This window comes from Saccopteryx bilineata, chromosome 11, assembly GCF_036850765.1.
Source record: "Saccopteryx bilineata isolate mSacBil1 chromosome 11, mSacBil1_pri_phased_curated, whole genome shotgun sequence".
Lineage (NCBI taxonomy): Eukaryota > Metazoa > Chordata > Mammalia > Chiroptera > Emballonuridae > Saccopteryx > Saccopteryx bilineata.
The window spans coordinates 61,970,776-61,993,132 of record NC_089500.1 but is presented as its reverse complement, the minus strand read 5'-3'; the positions used below and the strand labels follow the sequence as shown (position 1 = coordinate 61,993,132).

The 22,357-nt window shown below is 44.3% G+C and overlaps 1 protein-coding gene across 1 annotated transcript in view; it reads right to left on the bottom strand.

The window, feature by feature from the left end:
- Positions 1 to 22,357, bottom strand: part of RAB7A (RAB7A, member RAS oncogene family) — an 82,600-nt gene that overhangs the window by 4,994 nt on the left and 55,249 nt on the right. Inside the window, exons 3-5 of the mRNA XM_066247419.1 lie at positions 21,824 to 21,950; positions 5,824 to 6,042; positions 3,686 to 3,814 (exon numbers count right to left, since the gene is read on the bottom strand). Of these exons, the coding sequence (XP_066103516.1) occupies positions 3,686 to 3,814; positions 5,824 to 6,042; positions 21,824 to 21,950 (475 nt within the window). The remainder of the gene's footprint in view (positions 1 to 3,685; positions 3,815 to 5,823; positions 6,043 to 21,823; positions 21,951 to 22,357) is intronic.

The following is a 22,357-nucleotide window of genomic DNA, read 5'->3' as shown; positions in this document are numbered from 1 at the left end:
CTGAGGAGCAAGAAGCATCAACTCATAGTTGCTTCTCGCCTGTGTCTTGACCAGGCAAATCTGGGACCTTGAACCAGTGACCTCAGCATTCCAGGTCCACACTCCCTCCACTGCACCAACACAGGTCAAGCTACAAGAACATTTAATATTAGGAAGGTAATGTTTCAACCTTGTAGGGAAAAGGGTTTATTTAACAACCAGCTACTAATATTTGAAATAACTGGCTATTCTTCTATTCTTTTCTTTTTTTTGTACTTTTTTCCCCTAAAGTTAGAAGTGGGGAGGCAGCCAGACAGACTCTCGCACGCACCCGATCGGGCTATACCCAAAATGCCCACCAGGGGACGATGCTCTGCCCATCTGGGGCGCTGCTCCGTTTTGGCCAGAGCCATTCTAGTGCCTCAACGCCCGGGCCAACTTTGCTCCGGTGGACCCTTGGCTGCGGGAGGGGAAGCGATAGAGAGGAAGGAGAGGGGGAAGAGTGGAGAAGCAGATGAGCGCTTCTCCCGTGTGCCCTGACCAGAATTGAACCTGGGACTTTCACATGCCAGGCTGACGCTCTACCGCTCCCCAACTGGTCAGGGCCCTAGCTATCCTTCTGAAAGAAAATTGTCAGTCCCCATTTCCTGCCATAAGCCAAAGCAAATTCTAGCTGAATAAGATATCATATACTCTGGACATAAGAAACCCAAAAATTTAAAATGACATATCTGACTAAAAAGTTACTTTTTTATATGGTGGATATATATATTGATATATACCCAGGGACACAATGGAACAATCACTTGCAATACAGATGAAGGTAATTTCAGTTCACAAAGAGCTCCTGAGAACTGACAGGTGCCCAGGCTATGTACTGGCTATCTACACCAGAGAAAACCCAAAGACTGACAGTGTCAGCAGAGTTACAGATGATGCCTACTACTTGCTAACAAGGAGGTTAGAGGAAGAAACCTTGCATTGCTGGTGGGAACTCAGTTATTACTATCCTTCGGGAAAGCAATCTGATATCATCTTGCTCTCTTTTTTTTATAATTCAGTGAGAGGAGGGGAGGCAGAGAGACAGACTCCCACATGTTCCCTAACCGGGATCCACCTGGGAAGCCCACTAGGGAGCGATGCTCTGCCCACTGGGATGTTGCTCCATTGCTCAGCAACCGAACTCTTCTTAGCACCTTAGGCGAGGCCATGGAGCCATCCTCAGCTCCTGGGACCAACTCGCTCCAATCGAGCCATGGCTGCAGAAGGGAAAGAGGAAGAAGACAGAGAGAGCGAGCGAGAAAGAGAAGAGGGGAAGGGGGAGAAGCAGATGGTCACTTCTCCTGTGTGACCTGACTGGGAATTGAACCCAGGACATCCAGACTTCATGCCAATTCTCTACCACTAAGCCAACCGGCCAGGGTCTTGATATCATCTCTTAAAAATACACATATGTGGGGGAAACAGCTGTGTTAGGCTTGCATGCTAGTTTCCTGGCTGCAAGCACTTGACACAATTAGTGTGTGAGCACACGACAGAAACCCATGTGTGTGTCTCTATGAAGAGCTCTGGGTGCTTTCTGTCAGTGGTGATTCTACCAGACTGGTCTCCGCCACTGCAAGGTACTGTTCGCTGGTTCCCTCAGCTGCCACAGTGAGAGCCGGTTTTCCTGATCCCTAGCCCTCCACTGTGAAAAGCAGTTTTCCTTTGTTTATTTGCTTGCCTCTCTGCGAGTCTCCAATAAATGCGTAGTGGCCTGATGCTTTCCAGCTCTGCAGTTTCTCTACCATCTGCTTGAATCCAATGTGAACCTGCCTGGCCTTGACCACCGGCATTGTAACATAAATTTCGAACTAACAACCTCACTCCTGAGAGGCTAGCTTATAGAAATGAAAGCTTAAGAATAAGGATATAGAGACAGCAATATCTGAAGAGAAAAACTCCAACAGTGATGGCAGTCAACAGGAAACTGGTGAAAAACAACTCCCCATACATGCAATTAGGAAAAGCACCAGGTCACAAGTCTAGGTATGAGGGTGTGTTAAAGGCAGGGGGAAAGAGGGAGATAACAAGGCCTTAAGTACGCATCCTGATCAGCTCCTTCCAGCTGTATTAGTGCTTCTCAGTCGGGGATCTCCTGGCATTTTGGGTGGAGCAATTCCTTGGGCAGGGCTGGCCCTTTTCATTATGGAATTTTCAGTATAGCTCCTAGTCCTGGGAAAAACCCATTCCAAAAACCTCCCTGCCACAGGTCCAGAGGCCCTATCCTGCTGAGAACTGCCACCTTCTATGTACTGTTTCCTGGAGCTAGGAGAACCCACCTGGCTCTTTACAACCACTATGTGCTCCCTCAAATGCTCTCTGCATTCCCAATGCCTACCTCATCTCTGACACCTTGTAGGGAAAACAGCTGTCAGGCTTGCTCGCTTGTACTTTGCAGGATCAGCGTGTGAGCACATGGCAGAGCCACGTGTATAGTCTACATAAGACTTACAGGTGCTTTCCCTTGGCGCAGATCACTTGCCTGCCACCACAAAGGGTAATTTTCCTCCTTGCTCACCTGCTGCTGTGAGAAGCAGTTCTCCCCTGCCTGTTTGCTCACCCTCTGTTGTAAGAATCTAAGAAACAGAAATGGCCCAATGCTTTCCGGCTCTGCAGTTCCTCTACCATCTGCCCGAATCCAATGTGGACCTGCCTGGCCTTGGCCACCAGCATTACACACCTCCTCTACCCATATGTCTGACTACCACAGATGACTGACAATGCTTCATGACTTGCCTTAACTCACTGGCCCTGCCTGAACTGCAAAGTCCAAAAAAGCCTTCAACTTCCACATGCCAACAATTACCTTTTTGTCTGCGAACAGTTCAGGGAACAACACAAGAAAGAAAATACAGGCAAATTTTACTCAAGGAATACAATTCCTAGACCTCCTGGTTAAACTTTCTCTTTTTTTTTCTTCTCTTCCGTGAAAGAGACAGAGAGACAGAGAGAGGGACAGACAGGAAGGGAGAGAGACGAGAAACACCACTCTTCGCAGCGGCACCCCAGCTACCCATTGACTGCTCTCTCATATGTGCCCCGACCGGGGGCCACGGAAGACCGAGTGACCCCTTGCTCAAGCCAGTGACCTTGGGCTCAAGCTGGCAACCTCAGGGTTTCGAACCCAGACCGTCCATATCCCAGTCCAATGCCCCATCCACCACACCACCGCCTGGTCAGGCTGGTTAACCTTTCTGAAGATGAAAGTAAGTCCATCTCATTTAGCCTGTACAACCACTGTGCAAAGCTGGCATTCTCATTTTACAGATGAGGGATGGAAGCTCATAACACAATAAAAACTAGATCTAATTACAAGTAGTAGAACTGGAATTTGAATTCAAGTTTATCCCCTCCATAAACAGGAGTAATCAGACCAAGGACCTCCCAGTGGACGGATCTCCTGAGCATGCAGAGAATAAGAACGTGCCCAGTCAAAGCAGGGCAGCCTCAGCTGTAGTCTTCACTGCCCCAGCATTGTTCAGGTTATTCACAAATAAGTGGAACTGCTATAAGCTATAGCAGAATGTGCCATTACCTTCCCAGATAAACATAGGTTTTTCTGGCTACATAGAGTGAGCTAGAAAAGATTAACAACAAGGAAGTCAGGCAGGGGCTGGGTGGATGGTCAATCACCACAGAGGCCAGACAGCTGCCAGAGACCCACCTGCTTAAGTGCATTCCGTGCAATTGTCTGGAATGCCTGCTCCACATTGATAGCCTCCTTGGCACTCGTCTCAAAGTAGGGAATGTTGTTTTTGCTGTAGCACCAGGCCTGTGCTCGTTTCGTGGCCACCTGGAAGAGGAAGCAGGGCGCACATGTGCTCATACTAATATTAGAAGCAGCTGGCACTGATTCAGTTCATCCCAGGGAGATTACCGTGCCTAGTCTACAGGTAGCACAGGTGAGGAAACAGATTCCAGGGATGAGGGTGTGTTGCGGGTAGGGGATGGAGAGACTTGAAGATCTTTTCTGAGTCACCCTGCTGGGTGTGCACACTATAGCTAGGATTCAAACCCAAAGCCCATTTCTCTGTCTACAACCCATGGCTTCTGACACTTAGCTACACATAAACACTGACAGTAAAGGGAATAAGAAGCCGGCCTAGGAAGAAGTGAACAGTCTTTCCTGGGACCTCAGAGGTCCCAGCACAGGAAATGCCTGACAGCTTGGTCTGAAGGTTTGCAGTTCCTTCCCCATTACTGTTAATGTTACATCACCTGTGCTACACACCCAAGTGCCAAAGAATTTTACAGCTCTGAACAACACCTTTGCCTCTCGTATCCTAATTTCTTCCCCTACTTCAGCCCATTTTCAGGTAAAGAGTCAAACTAAGTCACTTAGGAAAGGGAGAAAGAGAGGTCAATGGTTGGAAATAAACCTATCTATAATTAAAAAAAAGTCTAGGCCCTGGCCGGTTGGCTCAGTGGTAGAGCGTTGGCCTGGCGTGCAGAAGTCCTGGGTTCGATTCCCGGCCAGGGCACACAGGAGAAGCGCCCATCTGCTTCTCCACCCCTCCCCCTCTCCTTCCTCTCTGTCTCTCTCTTCCCCTCCCGCAGCGAGGCTCCATTGGAGCAAAGTTGGCCCAGGCACTGGGGATGGCTCTGTAGCCTCTGCCTCAGGCGCTAGAGGGGCTCTGGTTGCAACAGAGCTACGCCCCGGATGGGCAAAGCATCACTCCCTGGTGGGTGCGCCAGGTGGATCCCGGTCGGGCGCATGTGGGAGTCTGTCTGACTGCCTCCCATTTCCAGCTTTGGAAAAATACAAAAAAGAAAAAAGAAAAAAGAAAAAGTCTACGTCCCCAAGAGAAATGCTATTTGAACGTAAAGCAGAGTAATTTTAATCAAAGCTTATAGCAATCTTCTGCACCAATGATGATCCAGGCAGGTCCTTGAGGCATTGGGAGAATACTTGAGAATGACAAAATCTAATTCCCTCCTTTCAAGTGCAGAAAGGCACCTGAAGCTCAGTGGGCAAAAGCAAACAGCCCAATATCATGCCAGCTGGCGCGGCATAGGGCTTAACCCAGGTCTCCTGGGCCCTGATCTTTAAAGGCTGCCTGAAAGTAGTTTTCACTCCAACATGTAAACTCTAGAGCAATTCTGGGCTTAGCACAGAACCCTTAACTTTCACACAACACCTTAGAAGTAGGTGTCCCTCATAGGAAAGCAGAGTAATAAAGGGACAGCTGGCAAGCACCGTTTTCCAAGCCCTCTTGGGTGCCAGGGCTGGGCTTCCAGGCTCACTGTCATTCGACCTCAGTGTTCTCGTTATGTGAGTGAAGATTCACATTCTAAGAAACAGTCCTAAATTAAAAGTGCATGAGCCAGGCTTTAAATTCAATTCTGCCTTTAAATCCAAAAAAACCAAAATGTAAAATATCACACAGCCTCAAGTCAAATTATTTCACTAGGACAGACCAAGAGAGTGGCTGGTCCAGGCAGCACCAGAGGAAGGACTTGCTGCTTCAAACGGACACCACTGCAGACTTCACTGTCCTGTTCTACCACGGGGGAGCCAAGAGGGTATGCCTTTACCAAGTTAGAGGGAAGACCCCATTGCAAAGGCTGAGCAGGTAACTCATTAGCTATCCCTTCCCCCACCCCACCATGGGGGCACACACACACATTCTGGGTGCTGGTCCTTGAAGCATGTGGCTTTATACTAATCAAAGCCAAAAACAGCATGTGTCATCCCAAACGTAGCTGTCACTTTTAAAGTAAGGCCTTTTCTAAGATCAAACAGCCATAACTCATGTAAGGGTAAGTCACACCTGTACGATTCCCACCATCTTTAGCACTTACTTGTCTGTTTTCAAGGTCAATCTTGTTTCCCAACACCACGAAAGGGAAGTTTTCAGGATCCCGAGGACTGGCCTGGATGAGAAACTCATCTCTCCAACTATCAAGGGTTTTGAACGTGTTGGGGGCAGTCACATCAAATACCAGAACGCAGCAGTCAGCACCTCTGTAGAAGGCCACACCAAGAGACTGGAACCGTTCCTGTCCGGCTGTGTCCCAGATCTGTGAGAAACAAAGTATGTATTCCTTAGGGTCAGAGCGCCAGAAGTAGGGGGGTGCGAGAGGAAATAAGATGGATTTTGGGGCCACCCGCAGACAAGAGACTTTAGGATTCAGGAAACAGATTTCACCAGCAGAGTATCCAAAACAACCCTGACAAACAGACATGTTTGAGCGCATGTTTCTATGTGGGGTGATACTGAGTTTGAACTCTGGGGTGCTAGAAAATATTTTATCTTGCTCTAGGTGGTAGGCACAGTGGTAGATAGTTATATAAAATTCGTATTATAAACGTAACATTTACATACTCTGGGAACTTTGGGGGGGGGTGACAGAACCATAGGGAGGTGACTTACTGCTAAATTATATATATAAACCTATGCCTTTTACTATATAGAATTTTTTAAAAATCAGTATGTTTATTTATACCTCAATTTTAAAAACAAAATACCCTGACAGAGAGATAAAGGAAAAGACAACAATAACATACTCTAGAGCTGTGATGGCGAACCTATGACACTCCTATCAGCACTGAGACGCGTAGCCATTTTCGATGACACGTGGCCGCATGCAGCCGCATACTAGAGAAGTATGGGGCCACATGCCGAGAAGGACCTCGGCTCCTGCACGGTCAGGTGCAGTAGCCGAGGATAAAACATTTGCTGTAGTGTAGACACTCCGTGCCGGAGGTCTGTACGCCAAAACAACAGAACTCTGGCACAGAGCGTCTAGTTCTGGGACTTACGGTTAGGCCGTTACAGAATCTTTGACCTCATTTCCAGCCAGCGGAGCAGGGAGCAGCAGAATGCTGCGGGGGACGCATCTCTGGGGGCCCTGTGATCGCCATTACCAGCAACCACATAACCACAGCAACCATCATCCAATCTACTGTTCTGGGGTGTCGTGGATTTCTAATTGACCATCATTACTGAGATAAGTGAGGGGGAGGTGGGGAGAGGCGAGGGCCTGTGCTACGGTGCCGTTTCCCGCCATTAGAAATAGCGGCCGCCATCTTAATTTACATAAGATGCAACTTGCAGAATTTCCAGATAGCATCTGGGCTCAGGTGTTTGTCGATTTGAGGTCAAAGCTTGAGAATCTGGAAAGGTGCCGCTTGGAGAATCAAGAGGAGTGCCACTACAAACAGGAAATTTGGAGTGCCTGGAACTGATAACCAGACACTTTTAGCACCCTGAAAAATATAGCAATGGCTTTACTCACAATTTTTCCCTCTACATACTTTTGTGAGACCTTATTCTCAGCATTAAATAATATCAAAACCAACAAAAGAAATAGACTGATGAAGTTAGTAGCGCTTGCTTGGGCTTAAAGTGTACAAAATACCAACCTTCAATTGAAGATTTAGCCAATGAAATTCAGCAACAAAAAAGTCACTAATAGGGGGGTTAGTTAAAGAATTCCCCCTCACTTATCTTAGTTCACGGCACCCCGCACAAATTAAATAATATCAAGACCAACAAAAGAAACTGACTGACAGATGAACAAAGAAGTCACTAAGCAGGTAAGTTAAATAATCGGGTTTTGGTTTATTAAATACAGTTATATATTACAATTAACATTTTGTTATTTAAATTATAAATATCACAAAATTACGTTTTTTTTCTCGAAGCGACACACCACCCAAGTTATGCTCAGTTTTTGGGCAAATTTTGACATACCAAGCTCAAAAGATTGCCCATCACTGCTCTAGAGAACAGAAGGAAGTCAGCTTTTAATCAAAAGAACACCAGGTACTAGTGACCAGCTCAAAAAACTTTGCATCATTCATTGCCATGCTAAGTTCACGAGCAAGAATGGATCTTCCCATTACCCTAGATCTCTAACTGGGCCACCCTAGTCACCCTGGATAGATGACCAGTGTTCTGAGGAATGCTCTGACACGTCCCAGCACTGGGCCAGGAGCAGCATGCAGTTACTTCCAGCTGACACTGGTCTTCAAATGTTGAATCCAGTCTGTTTGAAGGAAAACCACTTAGAACAATATGGGAATCTGGACTGTCCTCATAACCCAAATAAATTCCAACTTTACATCCAAATCACCAGTCAACTCCCTCAGAGGTCCAGGGTTCAGGCCAAAATGGAATACGTGCTGGTTCTGCTTTATAACCAGAACCAGATTCTACAGAAGGCTAGTTGGGCTCTTCTGAGAAGCCCTTCTTAGGCAGTCAGACTTGCCTCCCTGTGAACCAGAACACTTGGGGAACATGCTACCATACTCAGGCCACAGACTAAACTCCCAATTCAGGTAGGAGGAGCCTCATTATATAAAATAAGGGTATGATGCTTGGTTAGAATATGTAAATATGCACAAAGGCAAAAACAGGGTGAAATTACGGGGTCCACATTTCTTATACTACCAAGGTAAACAAAGCTCATAATGTTTTAAACCCAACACCTCTCAAAGAGTCCCAAAACATAATATCCAATTCCAGACAGTTGTTTCACTCTTGGGGACTTGCACAAATGACACAGTGGCAAACAGGAGCAGAGCCATAACTTAACTATTGTCTAGAAGGCTGGAAATGGTAGCATTAAAACCCTTAAAGATCCCGCTTTTAGGAATATACCCCAAGGACACCATAGAACGGCTCCAAAAGGAGAAATGCACCCCCATGTTTGTGGCAGCATTGTTCACAATAGCGAAGATCTGGAAACAGCCCAAGTGTCCGTCAGAGGACGAGTGGATTAAAAAGCTTTGATACATATATACTATGGAATACTACTCAGCCATAAGAAATGATGACATCGGATCATTTACAATAACATGGATGGACCTTGATAACATTATACGGAGTGAAATAAGTAAATCAGAAAAAAAACTAAGAACTATATGAATCCATACATAGAAGGGACATAAAAATGAGACTCAGAGACATGAACAAGAATGTGATGGCAACAGGAGTGGGGGGTGGGGGGAGGGGGGAGGGGGGAGGGGGTGAAGAAGGAGGGGTTGGGGGAGGGGAGGAGCATAAAAAAACAGATAGAAGGTGACAGAAGACAATTTAACTTTGGAGGAGGGGTATACAGCACAATCAAATGTCAAAATAATCTAGAGATGTTTTCTCTCAACATATGTACCCTGATTTATCAATGTCACTGCATTAAATTTAATAAATAAATTAAAAAAAAAACCTTAAGGAAGCTTCACCAGAGCAACACCACTACACAGACTGAACTTTCTCTCACAGGTCAGCCAAAAATAGACCAGGATAAAAACAAGTTGGAAAGGGCTATGTGGTTATGTGTTAGTGCTGGCAGAGAGCACATCTCAGCTTTCTGCTGAACAGTAATTCCCAGGAGCCAAAAGGTTATCCCCAAGGGCAACTGGGAAGCCCACTTCAGCCTCTTCCTCTGATGTACATGGTCCCCACAATCAGTACATGACGATGTGGTTGACCAGACTCAGCCACACTTCTGGTAGTCAGGAGCCTGACCTTGGCAACCCACTCCATTCCCAGGCAACTGCAAAGGTCATCCCTGATCAGAGGAATGAAGTTAGGAGGTTGTTGTGAATGTCTGCATGTGGCATATAGCTCAAACCACTGGGTAAAGGAAGTAGCCACTCAAACAGAACCAGAAGGGTGTAATGATGGCTTAGATATAAGAATAAAGGGCAATAAAGACAAATTCAAGTCTAATTATCCTATCTGTCTCTCAACAGCATGGGGGGACTAAATACTGCCCCCAATAAAATAAACAAAGTACATACACAGTAGGTAAAATAGGATTTCTACTAACAGTAGATAACCAGTAGAGGAATTGCTGGTGATGTCTTTGTGGTTTCTGGTTCTCCAACATTATACAATGATAATGTATCTCTCAGAGTGGCAAGTGGGCCTTTGCTCATAAAACAGGACCAAAGCAAAGGGGAAAAAGGAAAGGAGAGAGAGACAACTACTGCTATAAAAAGAAAATAGGGCCTGACCAGGCGGTGGCGCAGTGGATACAGCATCGGACTGGGATGCAGAGGACCCAGGTTCAAGACCCCGAGGTCGCCAGCTTGAGCAAGGACTCATCTGGTTTGAGTAAAGCTCACCAGCTTGGACCCAAGGTCTCTGGCTTGAGCAAGGGGTTACTCGGTCTGCTGAAGGCCCACAGTCAAGGGACAAATGAGAAAGCAATCAATGAACAACTAAAGGTGTCGCAACGAAAAACTGATGACTGTTGCTTCTCATCTCTCTCTGTTCCTATCTGTCTGTCCCTAGCTATCCCTCTCGATGACTCTCTGTCTCTGTATAAAAAAAACTAGAAAGCCCGGCGGTCATACGAAATGACCGCTGTTCTAGATATTATAAATTGTAATTAAAATGATTTGTGCAAAGGTGTTTTTTTGCATTTCTCTCCTGCCTTTGTTCAAGGGACTCATTTTGTCGAGACAGGCTTTTTTGTGTTGCATCTGAGGCAAGCCTTGTTTCTCTATGCTCATCAGTCTCATTTTGCCGAGAAAGACGCATTTGCTCTGCGACTGAAGCAAGCCTTGTCTTTCTCTGCTCAGTGGATTCTTTTTGTTGAGAAAGCCGTTTTTGTGCAGCTTTAGCTCCTTTTCTCTCCTCTTCAGTGCTGTATTTTCTAGGAGGCATTCTTAAAAGAAATTACGTTAAGATGTAGTTTTTATGTAAAACAGATGATTGCCAATGCAAACAAATGTTCACCTTCCCCCTGACCCGCTCAATTTGCATTCAGCCGTGGCAACTTCACCCCATTGGCTAGTACAGTTACGCAAGCAACCAATAAGCTATCGGCGACAAAAAGACACTTAGCCGCAAATAATAAAGATAAAAAAAAAGAGATAAAAAAATTAGGGGATATTTCAAAATGAATACAAAGCTATAAAATATCCCCTAATTTAAAAAAAGGAGGAAGTTTAAATTCAGGTTTGGATATAGCTAATAAAGTATTTTTTATTAAATAAGTAATAGTCTTTTTTTGTTAATTGAATTTTTAGAGAGAAAGGAAAGGAGAGAGCGAGAGACAGACAGATAAGAACATCAATCTCTTCCTGTATGTGCCCTAACCAGGGATCAAACCAGCAACCTCTGCTTTGAGACAATGTTCTAACCAACAGAGCTATTTGGCCACGGCAGAGATAACACTCTTATCATGTAATTTGGATAAGCAAAAGAAAAAACCCTAATACTTAGCATCTTCCCAGAGACCATTTTCATTAGCTCATGTCTTACTCTAGGTACCAACATTATAGGGTTTTATGTAGCTGAACCCTTAAACCACACACCACTCACATACTCTCTCATAATCATTCACCTGCCCAGCAACAACTCACATCTTTAGTGTTGCTCAACAAACTCAGAAAACAAATTCAATAAACAACTGCATTCCTGTTTTTTGTTACAAAAGCACTGCTGCCAATTTTCCATAATTATAAGTAACTTAATAATCAATAGTAACATACAGAGCCTTTTCTATATTTCAGATGCTTCTTTAGGATAGACTCCCGAGAGGAGAACTATGTGAGAACGTTTGAGTTGGAAGCAAATGAGTACTTGGAATTCAGATACACAGAGAAGGCAAAGTAAAGATTTTTTTTAAAAAGCTGAAAAATAGCCTGACCAGGCGGTGGCGCAATGTATAGAGCGTTGAACTGGGATGCCGAGGACCCAGGTTTGAGACCCCGAGGTTGCCAGCTTGAGCGTGGGCTCATCTGGTTTGAGCAAAAAAAAAAAAAAAGCTCACCAGCTTGGACCCAAGGTCACTGGCTCCAGCAAGGGGTTACTCGGTCTGCTGAAGGCCCACAGTCAAGGCACATACGAGAAAGCAATCAATGAACAACTAAGGTATTGCAATGCGCAACAAAAAACTAATGATTGATGCTTCTCATCTCTCCGTTCCTGTCTGTCTGTCCCTGTCTATCCCTCTCTCTGACTCTCTGTCTGTTAAAAAAAAAAAAAAAAAAGGCTGAAAAATAAAAATGAGAATCGGAGACAAGGACAAGAATGTGATGGTGGGAGGGGGAGGAAGGAGAGGGAGAGGTGGGGGAGGGGAAGGGCACAAAGAAAACCAGATAGAAGGTGACAGAAGACAATCTGACTGTGTGAGGGGTATGCAACATAATCAAATGTCAATATAATCTGGAGATGTTTTCTCTGAACATATGTACCCTGATTGATCAATGTCACCCCATTAAAATTAAAAAAAAAAAAAAAGCTGAAAAAAAGTTGGAGATGGGGGTTGGCGGGTGTGTTATTTTTAGCAAATTCCCAAAATTTATTTAACTTCAAAATGAAAATAGAACAGTTCTATGATTGACTGTGATCTTTTAAAATTTCTATTTTTATTTTTTATGACAGAGACAGAGAGTCATAGAGAGGGACAGATAGGGACAGACAGGAAGGGAGAGAGATGAGAAACATCAGTTCTTTGTTGCAGCTCCTTAGTTGTTCATTGATTGCTTTCTCATATGTGCCTTGACCGGAGTACTACAGCAGAGCCAGTGACCCTTTGCTCAAGCCAGTGACCTTGGGTTCAAGCCAGTGACGATTGGGTCATATCCATGATTCCATGCTCAAGTCAGCGACCCTATGCTCAAGCTGGCAACCTATGGGTTTCGAGCCTGGGTCCTCCATGTCCCAGCCCACTGCTCTATCCATTGTGCCACTGATTGGTCAGTCTTTTTAAATTTTTAATAGAAACATTTTATTATCTACATTCAAATTACACCTAAATACTCTAATGTAACAAATATTAACACTGCAAGTTTGTCAGGTTTTTTTTCAAAGAAAGTTAACTCTTCCTCACAATATTCCTTTTTCTTCCACCAAAGAAATAAATAGCTCCTGAAGATTTGTCTCACTTAATGTGACCCTGTACATCATTTGCAACCTTTTTTCTTTTCTAGAAGTTAACACAATGTAGCATTCCATTCCTGAATATACTACACTTTATTCCCTTGTCTTCTAAGTCATTTGCAGTTTTTAGGTATTACACACAAGAATGAAATAAGCATTCTTATATTTCTCTTCTTGTGTCCACAGGTAGACATGCTAGATTGCACGTGGTCAACAATGGAGAGCAAAATGGTAGCCTCTATAAAAGGCAACACTAATATATTCCCACTGCCAGCTTGAGAATATTCACTATAATACCCACATTCTAGCTAAAACCTAATTTTTGTCAGCCTCTCCATAATTTTATACTTACAGTTACATGCTTCAATAACTTCAGAGTAAAATGTAACAAATTACTGTTTATTTATTTTACTTTTAAAATTTTTCATTTTACTTTACCGAAGTCAGAAGCGGGGAGGCAGGCAGTCAGACAGACTGCCACATGCGCCCGACCGGGATCCACCCGGCATGCCCACCAGGGGATGATGCTCTGCCCATCTGGGGCATTGCTCAGTTGTGGCCAGAGCCATTCTAGCGCCTGAGGCAGAGGCCATAGAGCCATCCTCAGCGCCCGGGGCAACTTTGCTCCAAGGGAGTCCTGGCTGCGGGAGGGGAAGAGAGAGATAGAGAGAAAGGAGAAGGGGAAGGATGAAGAAGCAGATGGATACTTCTCCTGTATGCCCTGGCCGGGAATCAAACCCGGGACTTTAACCTGCCAGGCTGACGCTCTACCCGAGCCAACTGACCAGGGTCTGTTTATTTTTTAATTTTAAGATTTTATTTATCGGTCCTGGTCAGTGGTTCAGTGGACAGCGTCAGCCTGGAGTATGAATGTCCCAGGTTGGATTACCGGTCAAAGCACACAGGAGAAACAACCACCTGCTTCTCCCCCACCTCTTCTCTCCTTCTTCCCCTTCCCCTCCTGCAGCCAGTGCCTCAATTGGCTTGAGCATTGGCCCTGTGCACTGAGAATAGTTAAGTTGGCCCAAGTGTTGGCCTCAGGTGCTAAAGACAGCACGGTACTCGAGGTTGCTGGGTGGATCCAAGTCAAAGCATATGCGGGAGTCTGCCTCACTATCTCCCCTCCCCTCACCTAAAAATAAATAAAAATTATTTTTATTTATTTACTTATTTTAGAGAGGGGGAGAGAGAGAGAGAGAGAGAGAGAAGGAATGGGGAGGAGCAAGAAGCATCAACTCTCATATGTGCCTTGCCCACGCAAGCTCAGGGTTTGAACCAGCAACCTCGGCATTCCAGGTCAGCGCTTTATCCACTGCACCACTACAGGTCAGGCCAATGAAAAATATTTTATTTACTGAGTTTTAGAGAGGGAGAGAGAGCAAGAAGCATCTACTCATAGTTGTTTCACTTTAGCTGTTCATCGATTGTTTCTTGTATGTGCCTTGACCAGGCAAGCCAGGGTTTCAACCAGTGACCTCAAGGTTCCAGGTTGATTGATACTCTATGCACTGTGTAACCACAGGTCAAGGACAAACAACTATTTTTTTATTTATTAATTTATTATGTTTACATAGATTCTAGTGTCCCCCCCAAATTCATCCTCCCCTCCCGCGGACAAACTACTATTTAAATACAACAGAGAGCCTGACCAGGTAGTGGTAAAGTAGACAGCATATATCCTGAGAGGATGAGGACCCAGGTTCAAAATCCTGAGGTTGCTGGCTTGAGCATGGGCTCACAGGCTTGAGTGTGGAATCACAGACATGGCTCCATGGTTGCTGGCTTGAGCCCAAAGGTCTCTGGCTTAAGCAACGGGTCACTGGCTCAGCTGGAACCTACCTCTCTGCCCCAGACAGAGCATGTATAAGAAGCAGTCAATGAGTAACTAAAGTGCCACAACTAAGAGTTAATGCTTTTCATCTCTCTCCCGCTAAAATACATATACATACATATACACTAGAAAGCCTGACTAATGGTAGCACAGTGGATAGAGTGTTGACCTGGGTCGCTGAGGTCCCAGGTTTGAAACCCTGAGCTTGTCAGCTTGTGCACGGGCTCACCAGCTTGAGTGTGGGGCTAGAGGCTTGAAGCCCAAGAGGCTTGACCCCAGGATCACTAGTTCAGCTGGAGTACCCCAGTCAAGGCATGTAAGAGAAGTAATCAATAAACAACGAAAGTGTCACAACTGTCAGTTGATGCTTCTCATCTCTCTCCCTTCCTGTCTCTCTCTTTCTCACAAAAATACATACATACATACATACATACATACACACATACATACAATAAAGAGTATCTGTGACCTTGGCTGGTTGGCTCAGTGGTAGAGCATTGACCCAGTGTGTGAATGTCCTGGGTTTGATTACCGGTCAGGGCACATAGGTGAAGAGACCATGTGCTTCTCCAAACCTTCTCCTGCAGCCATGGCTCGAATGGAGTAAGTTGGCCCTGGGCACTGAGGATGGTTCCATGGCCTCCACCTCAGGTGCTAAGGAGAACTCAGTTGTTAAGCAATGGAGCAACAGCCCACATGGGTAGAGTATTGCCCCCTAGTGGGTTTGCCGGTTAGATCCCGATCCGGACACATTCAGGAGTCTGTCTCTGCCTCCTCTCCTCTCACTGAATTAAAAAAATCAAAAAATAAATTAAGAATGTGTGGTACAAATATTTTCTACATGATGGGCTCTGCTTCTAAAATGTCATGATATGATATCCTTATAGTTCTATTAATAATTATATAATACTTATTGCTACTTAGGATGAAAAATTTCAAATGGTACTTTATACTGAAATAAGATACTTATAGGATTTTATTTTACTTTATTTATTTATTTATTCATTCATTTTAGAAAGGAGAGAGAGAGGAGAGAGACAGAGAGAGAAGGGGGGGAGGAGCAGGAAGCATCAACTCCCATATGTGCCTTGACCAGGCAAGCCCAGGGTTTCGAACCAGCAACCTCAGCATTTCCAGGTCGCCGCTTTATCCACTGCGCCACCACAGGTCAGATGGGAGTTGCTGGGTAGATCCTGGTTGGGGCACATGCAAGTGTCCATCTCACTTAAAAAAAAAAAAGAATTTCTGCTTCTAGAACTTAAAGATGTATACTTTCATTCTTGGAAGATATTGTCAATAAGGACAGAATACTATGCTGACAGGTTTTTATTTTTTGAGAGAAAGAGAGAGAGAAGAAGGGAGAAAAAGGGAGGAGAGGATAAGAAGTATCAACTCATAGTTGTGGCACTTTTGTTGTTCATGAATTGCTTCTCATATGTGCCTTGACCCGGTGGCTCCAGCTGAGCCAGTGACGGCGGGGCTATGACCCCACACTCAAGCCGGTGACCTGCGCTTAAGCTGGGACTTAAATATTCCAGGTTGATACTCTATCCACTACATCACCACCAGTCAGGCATATGCTGACAGTTTTTTTGAGAATATATTTCATTACCTGTTGGTTTCCATTATTAATGTAGACAGTCAACGGAAATGCTGTGCCATTCACGGTCATGTTTTTCCTCTGGCTGTTTTCAAGTCAGTCCTTTCTTTCTTTTCAAAATCATTATGATTCGTGCCCAACTGGGCAGTGGCGCAGTGGATAGAGCGTCAGACTGGGATGCGGAAAACCCAGGTTCGAAACCCAGAGGTTGCCAGCTTGAGCGCAGGTTGATCTGGTTTGAGCAAAGCTCACCAGCATGGACCCAAGGTCGCTAACTTGAGCAAAGGGTTACTCGGTCTGCTGCAGCCCCACGGTCAAGGCACATATGAGAAAGTAATTAATGAATAACTAAGGCGTCGCAACGAAAAACTAATGATTGATGCTTCTCATCTCTCTCCGTTCCTGTCTGTCTGTCCCTATCTATCCCTCTCTCTGACTCTCTGTCACTGTAAAATAAATAAATAAATAATGAAAGAAAATCGTTATGATTCGTGAAGATTTTTTAATTTATCCTTTTTGAAATTTGGGCTTCTTGGGATTTGTGGATTGGTGCCGTATCAGTTCTGGAAAATTCTTAGTGACCCAGCATATGGACATTCCAGGTTCAATTTCTGGTCACAGCACACAGGCAAAGCAACCATCTGCTTCTCTGCCATTCCTTCTCCTACTACTACTCTCCCTTCTCCCCTCCTAAAGCCAGTGGTTCAGCTGGTCCGAGTGTCAGCCTCAGGTGCTAAAAATAGCATGGATGATTCAAGCATCGGCCACAGACGGGGCGGGGGGGGGGGGGGTTGCTGAGTGGATCTCTGCCAGGGCACATGTCAGAATTTGTCTACCTCTCCCTCCTCTCACTTAAAAATATAAAAATGAAAATAAGCCAAAAGGCCTATCTCTCATTCCTAATATAATCTCCTAACCTAGTTTTGAGTCTGTTTTACAGACACAGAGGAGCAAGAACCCACCAGCTAAGCTGCCTCCACCTTGTGAAACAGCTGCCATCAATTGAGATAATTTTTATGACCTACTGCAGCTGGGCAACTGAAGAAACATACCATTGTCCTGTGCCCAACTGTCTAGTGACAATAACCACATTGCCCTTGAAAAAAGCTCAATGTAAGTCAACCCTCATCTTACTCAGGGCCAACACTATCACCTTGGTGCTTGGTTCTTTCCTCTTAGAAAGTAGTAATTTTCTGCTTCAGCTTTTCCACTCTTTGTAAATTTGTTTATAAACCTGCATCTCCTGCCAGCTCAATACTCAGCAAATACTATATTTGATCTATTCTCTCTCTTCTAAGATTGATTAAAAATAGGTATGATCTACTTACTGAATCCTGTTTTTACCTTATATTTTCCACCATTGTTCCTTTCAGCTCTCTTATGGGGTATCTTATCTGCTGCTAAACATATTTTCTGGGCCCTGGCTGGCTGGCTCAGTGGATAGAGTGCTGGCCTGGCATATAAACATTCTGGGTTCAATTCCCGGTTAGAGTACACAAGAGAAGTGACCATCCACTTCTCTCCCCGTCCGTCCCTTTCCCCCTTCGCACTCTCTTCCCCTCCCGCAGCCAGTGGCTCAGCTAATTCAAGCATTGGCCCTGGGGGCTGAGGATAGCTGGGTTGGTCCAAAGCATGTCAGCTTTAGGTACTAAAAATAGCTCAGCTGATCTGAACATCAACCCCAGACGGGGGTTGCTGGGTGGATCCTGGTCAGGGTGCATGTGGGAGTCTCTCACTATCTCCCCTCCTCTCACTTAAAGTGTGTGTGTGTCTATATATAAGAACCACACACACACTGGTTCTTGCTTGTTTTCTTATTTTAATTATATTTTATTGTTAGCTGCTAAAAAAAGCCCTTGAAAAATATGTGAGGATCTCTCAATATCTGGGTTGATGATGCCTTTGTTCAGAGATGATGGTTTTCACTTACTTTTATTTATTTCAAGTGTTTTAAATTGAATGCAAAAGCATAAGGGCCAGCCTTTTGTTTCAATCTTTCAGGATTACATTCTCTTTCCTGCCTTTTCTAGACTCCACTCAGTGCCCTGTCTCCAGAAAGTGCTCACTCCAAAAGTACAGCACTCCAGAATCCCAGATTAGTGGTGTGTGTGGGCTCTAGTATGATATCATGGTCCCAACCCTAGAGGGGCTGGGCTCTGACTTCTAAATCAGCTCCCAAACCATCGAAACCACAGCTCGGTTATCTAGGTCTGTTTCTCCTGGTACAGGAAACAGCACACACACGTAAATTCTTTACCCGCAGCCTTCTGCCTTCTGCTGAGAACTCATATATCTAACTCTTGTTCTTTTAAAAAGTAATGTCTGTTCTCTCTAGTTGCTCTTGGTGTAATGCTTTTTGAGTTTCCTTCAAGAAATCTGCTTAGCTCTTACAGTTCACTTTTCTACAGCTTCTTTAATTTGCAGTTTAACTGTTCATTTAGTTTATTTCAATGACTATTTTTTCACTTCTTGAAGTTCTAAGTTTTCCATATCCTCATTTTTAAAATAGTATCTCTTCATTATGGTTTCTATTCCTTTTTCAAAAGTCCTAGTCATTGTGAACATTTTTTTGTGGTACACTATTTCCTCATCTGGCTATGAGCTCACCTTCTGCCCATAGGTTATAAGTGGCCTTAGAGTGTAAGATAATCTTTGTTTCTGCCATGAGTGACAGCATTTATTTTAAATTCTTCCGAAGATTTGTATGCAGAGTATAAACGCAAAATGCACACATGAGCACAGTGAGACTGAGATTCTCCAACAAGGAGGCAAAGCCCCATGCCTATATTTCACATTCAAGCTTTGCCACTTTCTTTGGTTGAGGTGTTTGGTCCTGTTCTCACACCATTCCAAGGTCCTAGCCAAGTGTGTGCATGCATGTGTGTCCCAGGGGATTCTCAGTTCTAGCTCCCCCACCTTAAGCAGTCACATCTTCTGTCTCTGCTAACTGATAAAACTCAAGTCCCTGTTATAAATTTGCAAATCACCATAGCAGGAGCCCCTGAGCTTATCACAAACTTTCAGTTCTCTCTTCTTTCCTGTAACCTGGAAATTTCCTTTACTCAAGCTTGGCTTCTTTAAACATTAGTTATATTTTGAACATCTCTATGTGCATGTGTGGGGAAGGTGAGGAAGGGAGATGCACAATAACTGTGTCCTGAAGGTGTGAATCAAGAAAGTGTCGAGTCCTTACCCTCTGGAAACATGTTACATCTCAAGAACAACACAGGTAAAACCTACCTGTAACCTGTATCATTCAAACATTTCAGTAAATTTGATTCTTGGAATAAGAACTGTATTTGTCTCTAAGGACTGAGGCATCCAGGGACATCATTTTAATATGAAAAGGAATAACTGTTCTGGAGGTAGGAGTTTCAAGACATCACCTGGGCCCTGTTTGGGTAGGTCAGTTGGTTGGACCGTCGTCCTGATACACCAAGGCTGCAGGTTCGATCTTGGGTCAGGGCACACACAAGAATCAATCAATGAATGTGTGCCTTAGTGGAACATATCAGTGTGTTTCTCTCCCTCTCAAATCAATTAAAAAAGAGAGATGGCCTGACCTGTGGTGGCACAGTGGATAAAGCACCGACCTGGAAATGCTGAGGTCGCCGGTTCGAAACCCTGGGCTTGCCTGGTCAAAGCACATATGGGAGTTGATGCTTCCAGCTCCTCCCCCCTGTCTCTCTCTCTCTCTCTCCTCTCTAAAATGAATAAATAAAATAAATTTTTAAAAAATTTTAAAAAAAAGATAACATCAGGCTAAAATTAGTTGGAGATTTCAGGAAAGGTGCATGTGTGACAAAGGGGTCTCACTGGAAGCCCCTGGACACCCTCACTGGAGTCATGTGCACATGATCTGGAAGAACTGGCATGAGTGAAGAATGTGAAGAATGGTTTTTTTCTTTTTTTTTTTTTTTTAACAGAGACAGAGAGTCAGAGAGAGGGATAGATAGGGACAGACAAGAATGAAGAGAGATGAGAAGCATCAATCATTAGTTTTTTGCTGCAACACCTTAGTTGTTCATTGATTGCTTTTCTCATATGTGCCTTGACCGTTGGCCTTCAGCAGACCGAGTAACCCCTTGCTCGAGCCAGCGACCTTGGGTCCAAGCTGGTGAGCTTTGCTCAAACCAGATGAGCTCGCGCTGAAGCTGGCGACCTTGGGGTCTCGAACCTGGGTCCTCGGCATCCCAGTCTGATGCTCTATCCACTGTGCCACCACCTGGTCAGGCGAGTGAAGAATGTTTTGTAGCCAGAATGTGAAGGCTTTCAAAAAGCCATATAAGAAAACCAGATAGAAGGTGACAGAGGACAATCTGACTTTGGGTGATGGGTATGCAACATAACTGAATGACAAGATAACCTGGAGATGTTTTCTTTGAACATATGTACTCTGATTTATTAATGTCACCCCATTAAAATTAATTAAAATTTTTTTATTTAAAAAAAAGTCATATAAGGAATCTGTAATTTTTTTTGAGAGAGAGAGAGGCGTGGGGAATGAAGCAAGAGAGAGAGAGAAGCAATAACTTGTTGTTCCATGTAGTTGTGCATCCGCTGATTGCTTCTCGTATTGGTCAGTGCTTTTAGGATCGAGCCGGTGACTCTGGGCTCAAACTGGCAACCTCGGCTCTCTAGGACGACACTCTATCCACTGTGCCCACTGGGCAGGACTAATGAATCTGTTATTTTATCCTAACTACTAGAAGGGAAGCACTTGAAAAAAATTTTTTTAAGGCGAGAGAGAGAAAGAGAGAGAGAGAAGGTCACAGACGGACAGGAAGACTGGTAGATCTGGTACTCTAGTTGTTCACTGATTGTTTTCTCTATGTGCCTTGACGGGGGGGGGGGGGGCGTCCAGCTGAGCCAGTGAACCCTTGCTCAAACCAGCAACCTTTGGGCTCAAGCCAGAGACCATAGGGTCATGTCTATGATCCCAAGCTCAAGCCAGCAACCCTGACTGTGCTCAAGCCAGATGACCTTGCACTTAAGCCGGTGACCTCGGGGTTTTGAACCTGTCTCTGCATCCCAGGTTGATGCTCTATCCACTGCACCACCACCTGGTCAGGCTCCTGAAAAATTAAGCTGATATATGAAAAAAAAAGATATGCTTAATAAAAACACAACTACGGACAGGACAGATTACAAGAAGCCAGAAAAGCAGGGATTCTATTTAATGACTGCTGTAAGAATCTAGGAGAGACACAGATTTTTTTGGTCTAAAGCACTAGGCAAGAATATTAAGAAAAAAAAAAGTTAGACATTTTAGAAATACAAGGAACCTATCTTAAATTTAGCAAACAAAACAAACAGAAAACAAAGTCCAGTTAAAATTTTAGTATGACTCATGCTATATTTGGTACATACTTGATGTGTTGTATTTTATCTGTCAATACCACCTATAGGCAACCGTGAATATCACAGTGGGACTTGAAGAACAAGGAGGGAAAATGCCTAGACATGAAAAAAGGGTTAAGATTCGATGAACTAACAAAGCTGGTTGGTAAAGTTGAGACGTGTGCTTACCTGCATTGTAACTAGTCTGTCATCCACCATCACCTCCTTTGTCAGGAAGTCTGCTCCTATTGTGGCTTTGTACTGATTACTGAATTTCTTGTTCACATACTGGTTCATGAGTGAAGTCTTACCGACCCTGGAATTGGAGAAAAACTGTAAGTATAAATCAACCAGGAAGGGAGTGAAACTGATTCTGAGACTTGAAGCTCTGAAGGAACCTGCCTGCTGTGAAGAGGAACAAAGAACTGAGCTTACAACAGAGGGCAGAGAGCAAAATTTCCAGTATTGCTCATTTGAGGCTGTCTTTTCTCCTGGGATAAAAACACAGGGTACAGATGATATAATCTGCCTGTAAATTTTGGAACAGACAACTCAGTAGGTAGAACTTATTTTTTTCTCTTCCAGAAGGATGCCAGCAAATGCTCTCCAAAAATATCTCTGCTGTCTTAGGTGTCTCTCCATTTAGTAGTTGCTATTCAGTCCCAGAAAGGAACAGCAAGAGAAAGCCTCTGGCTTCAAGAGACACATATGACACTGACAGCC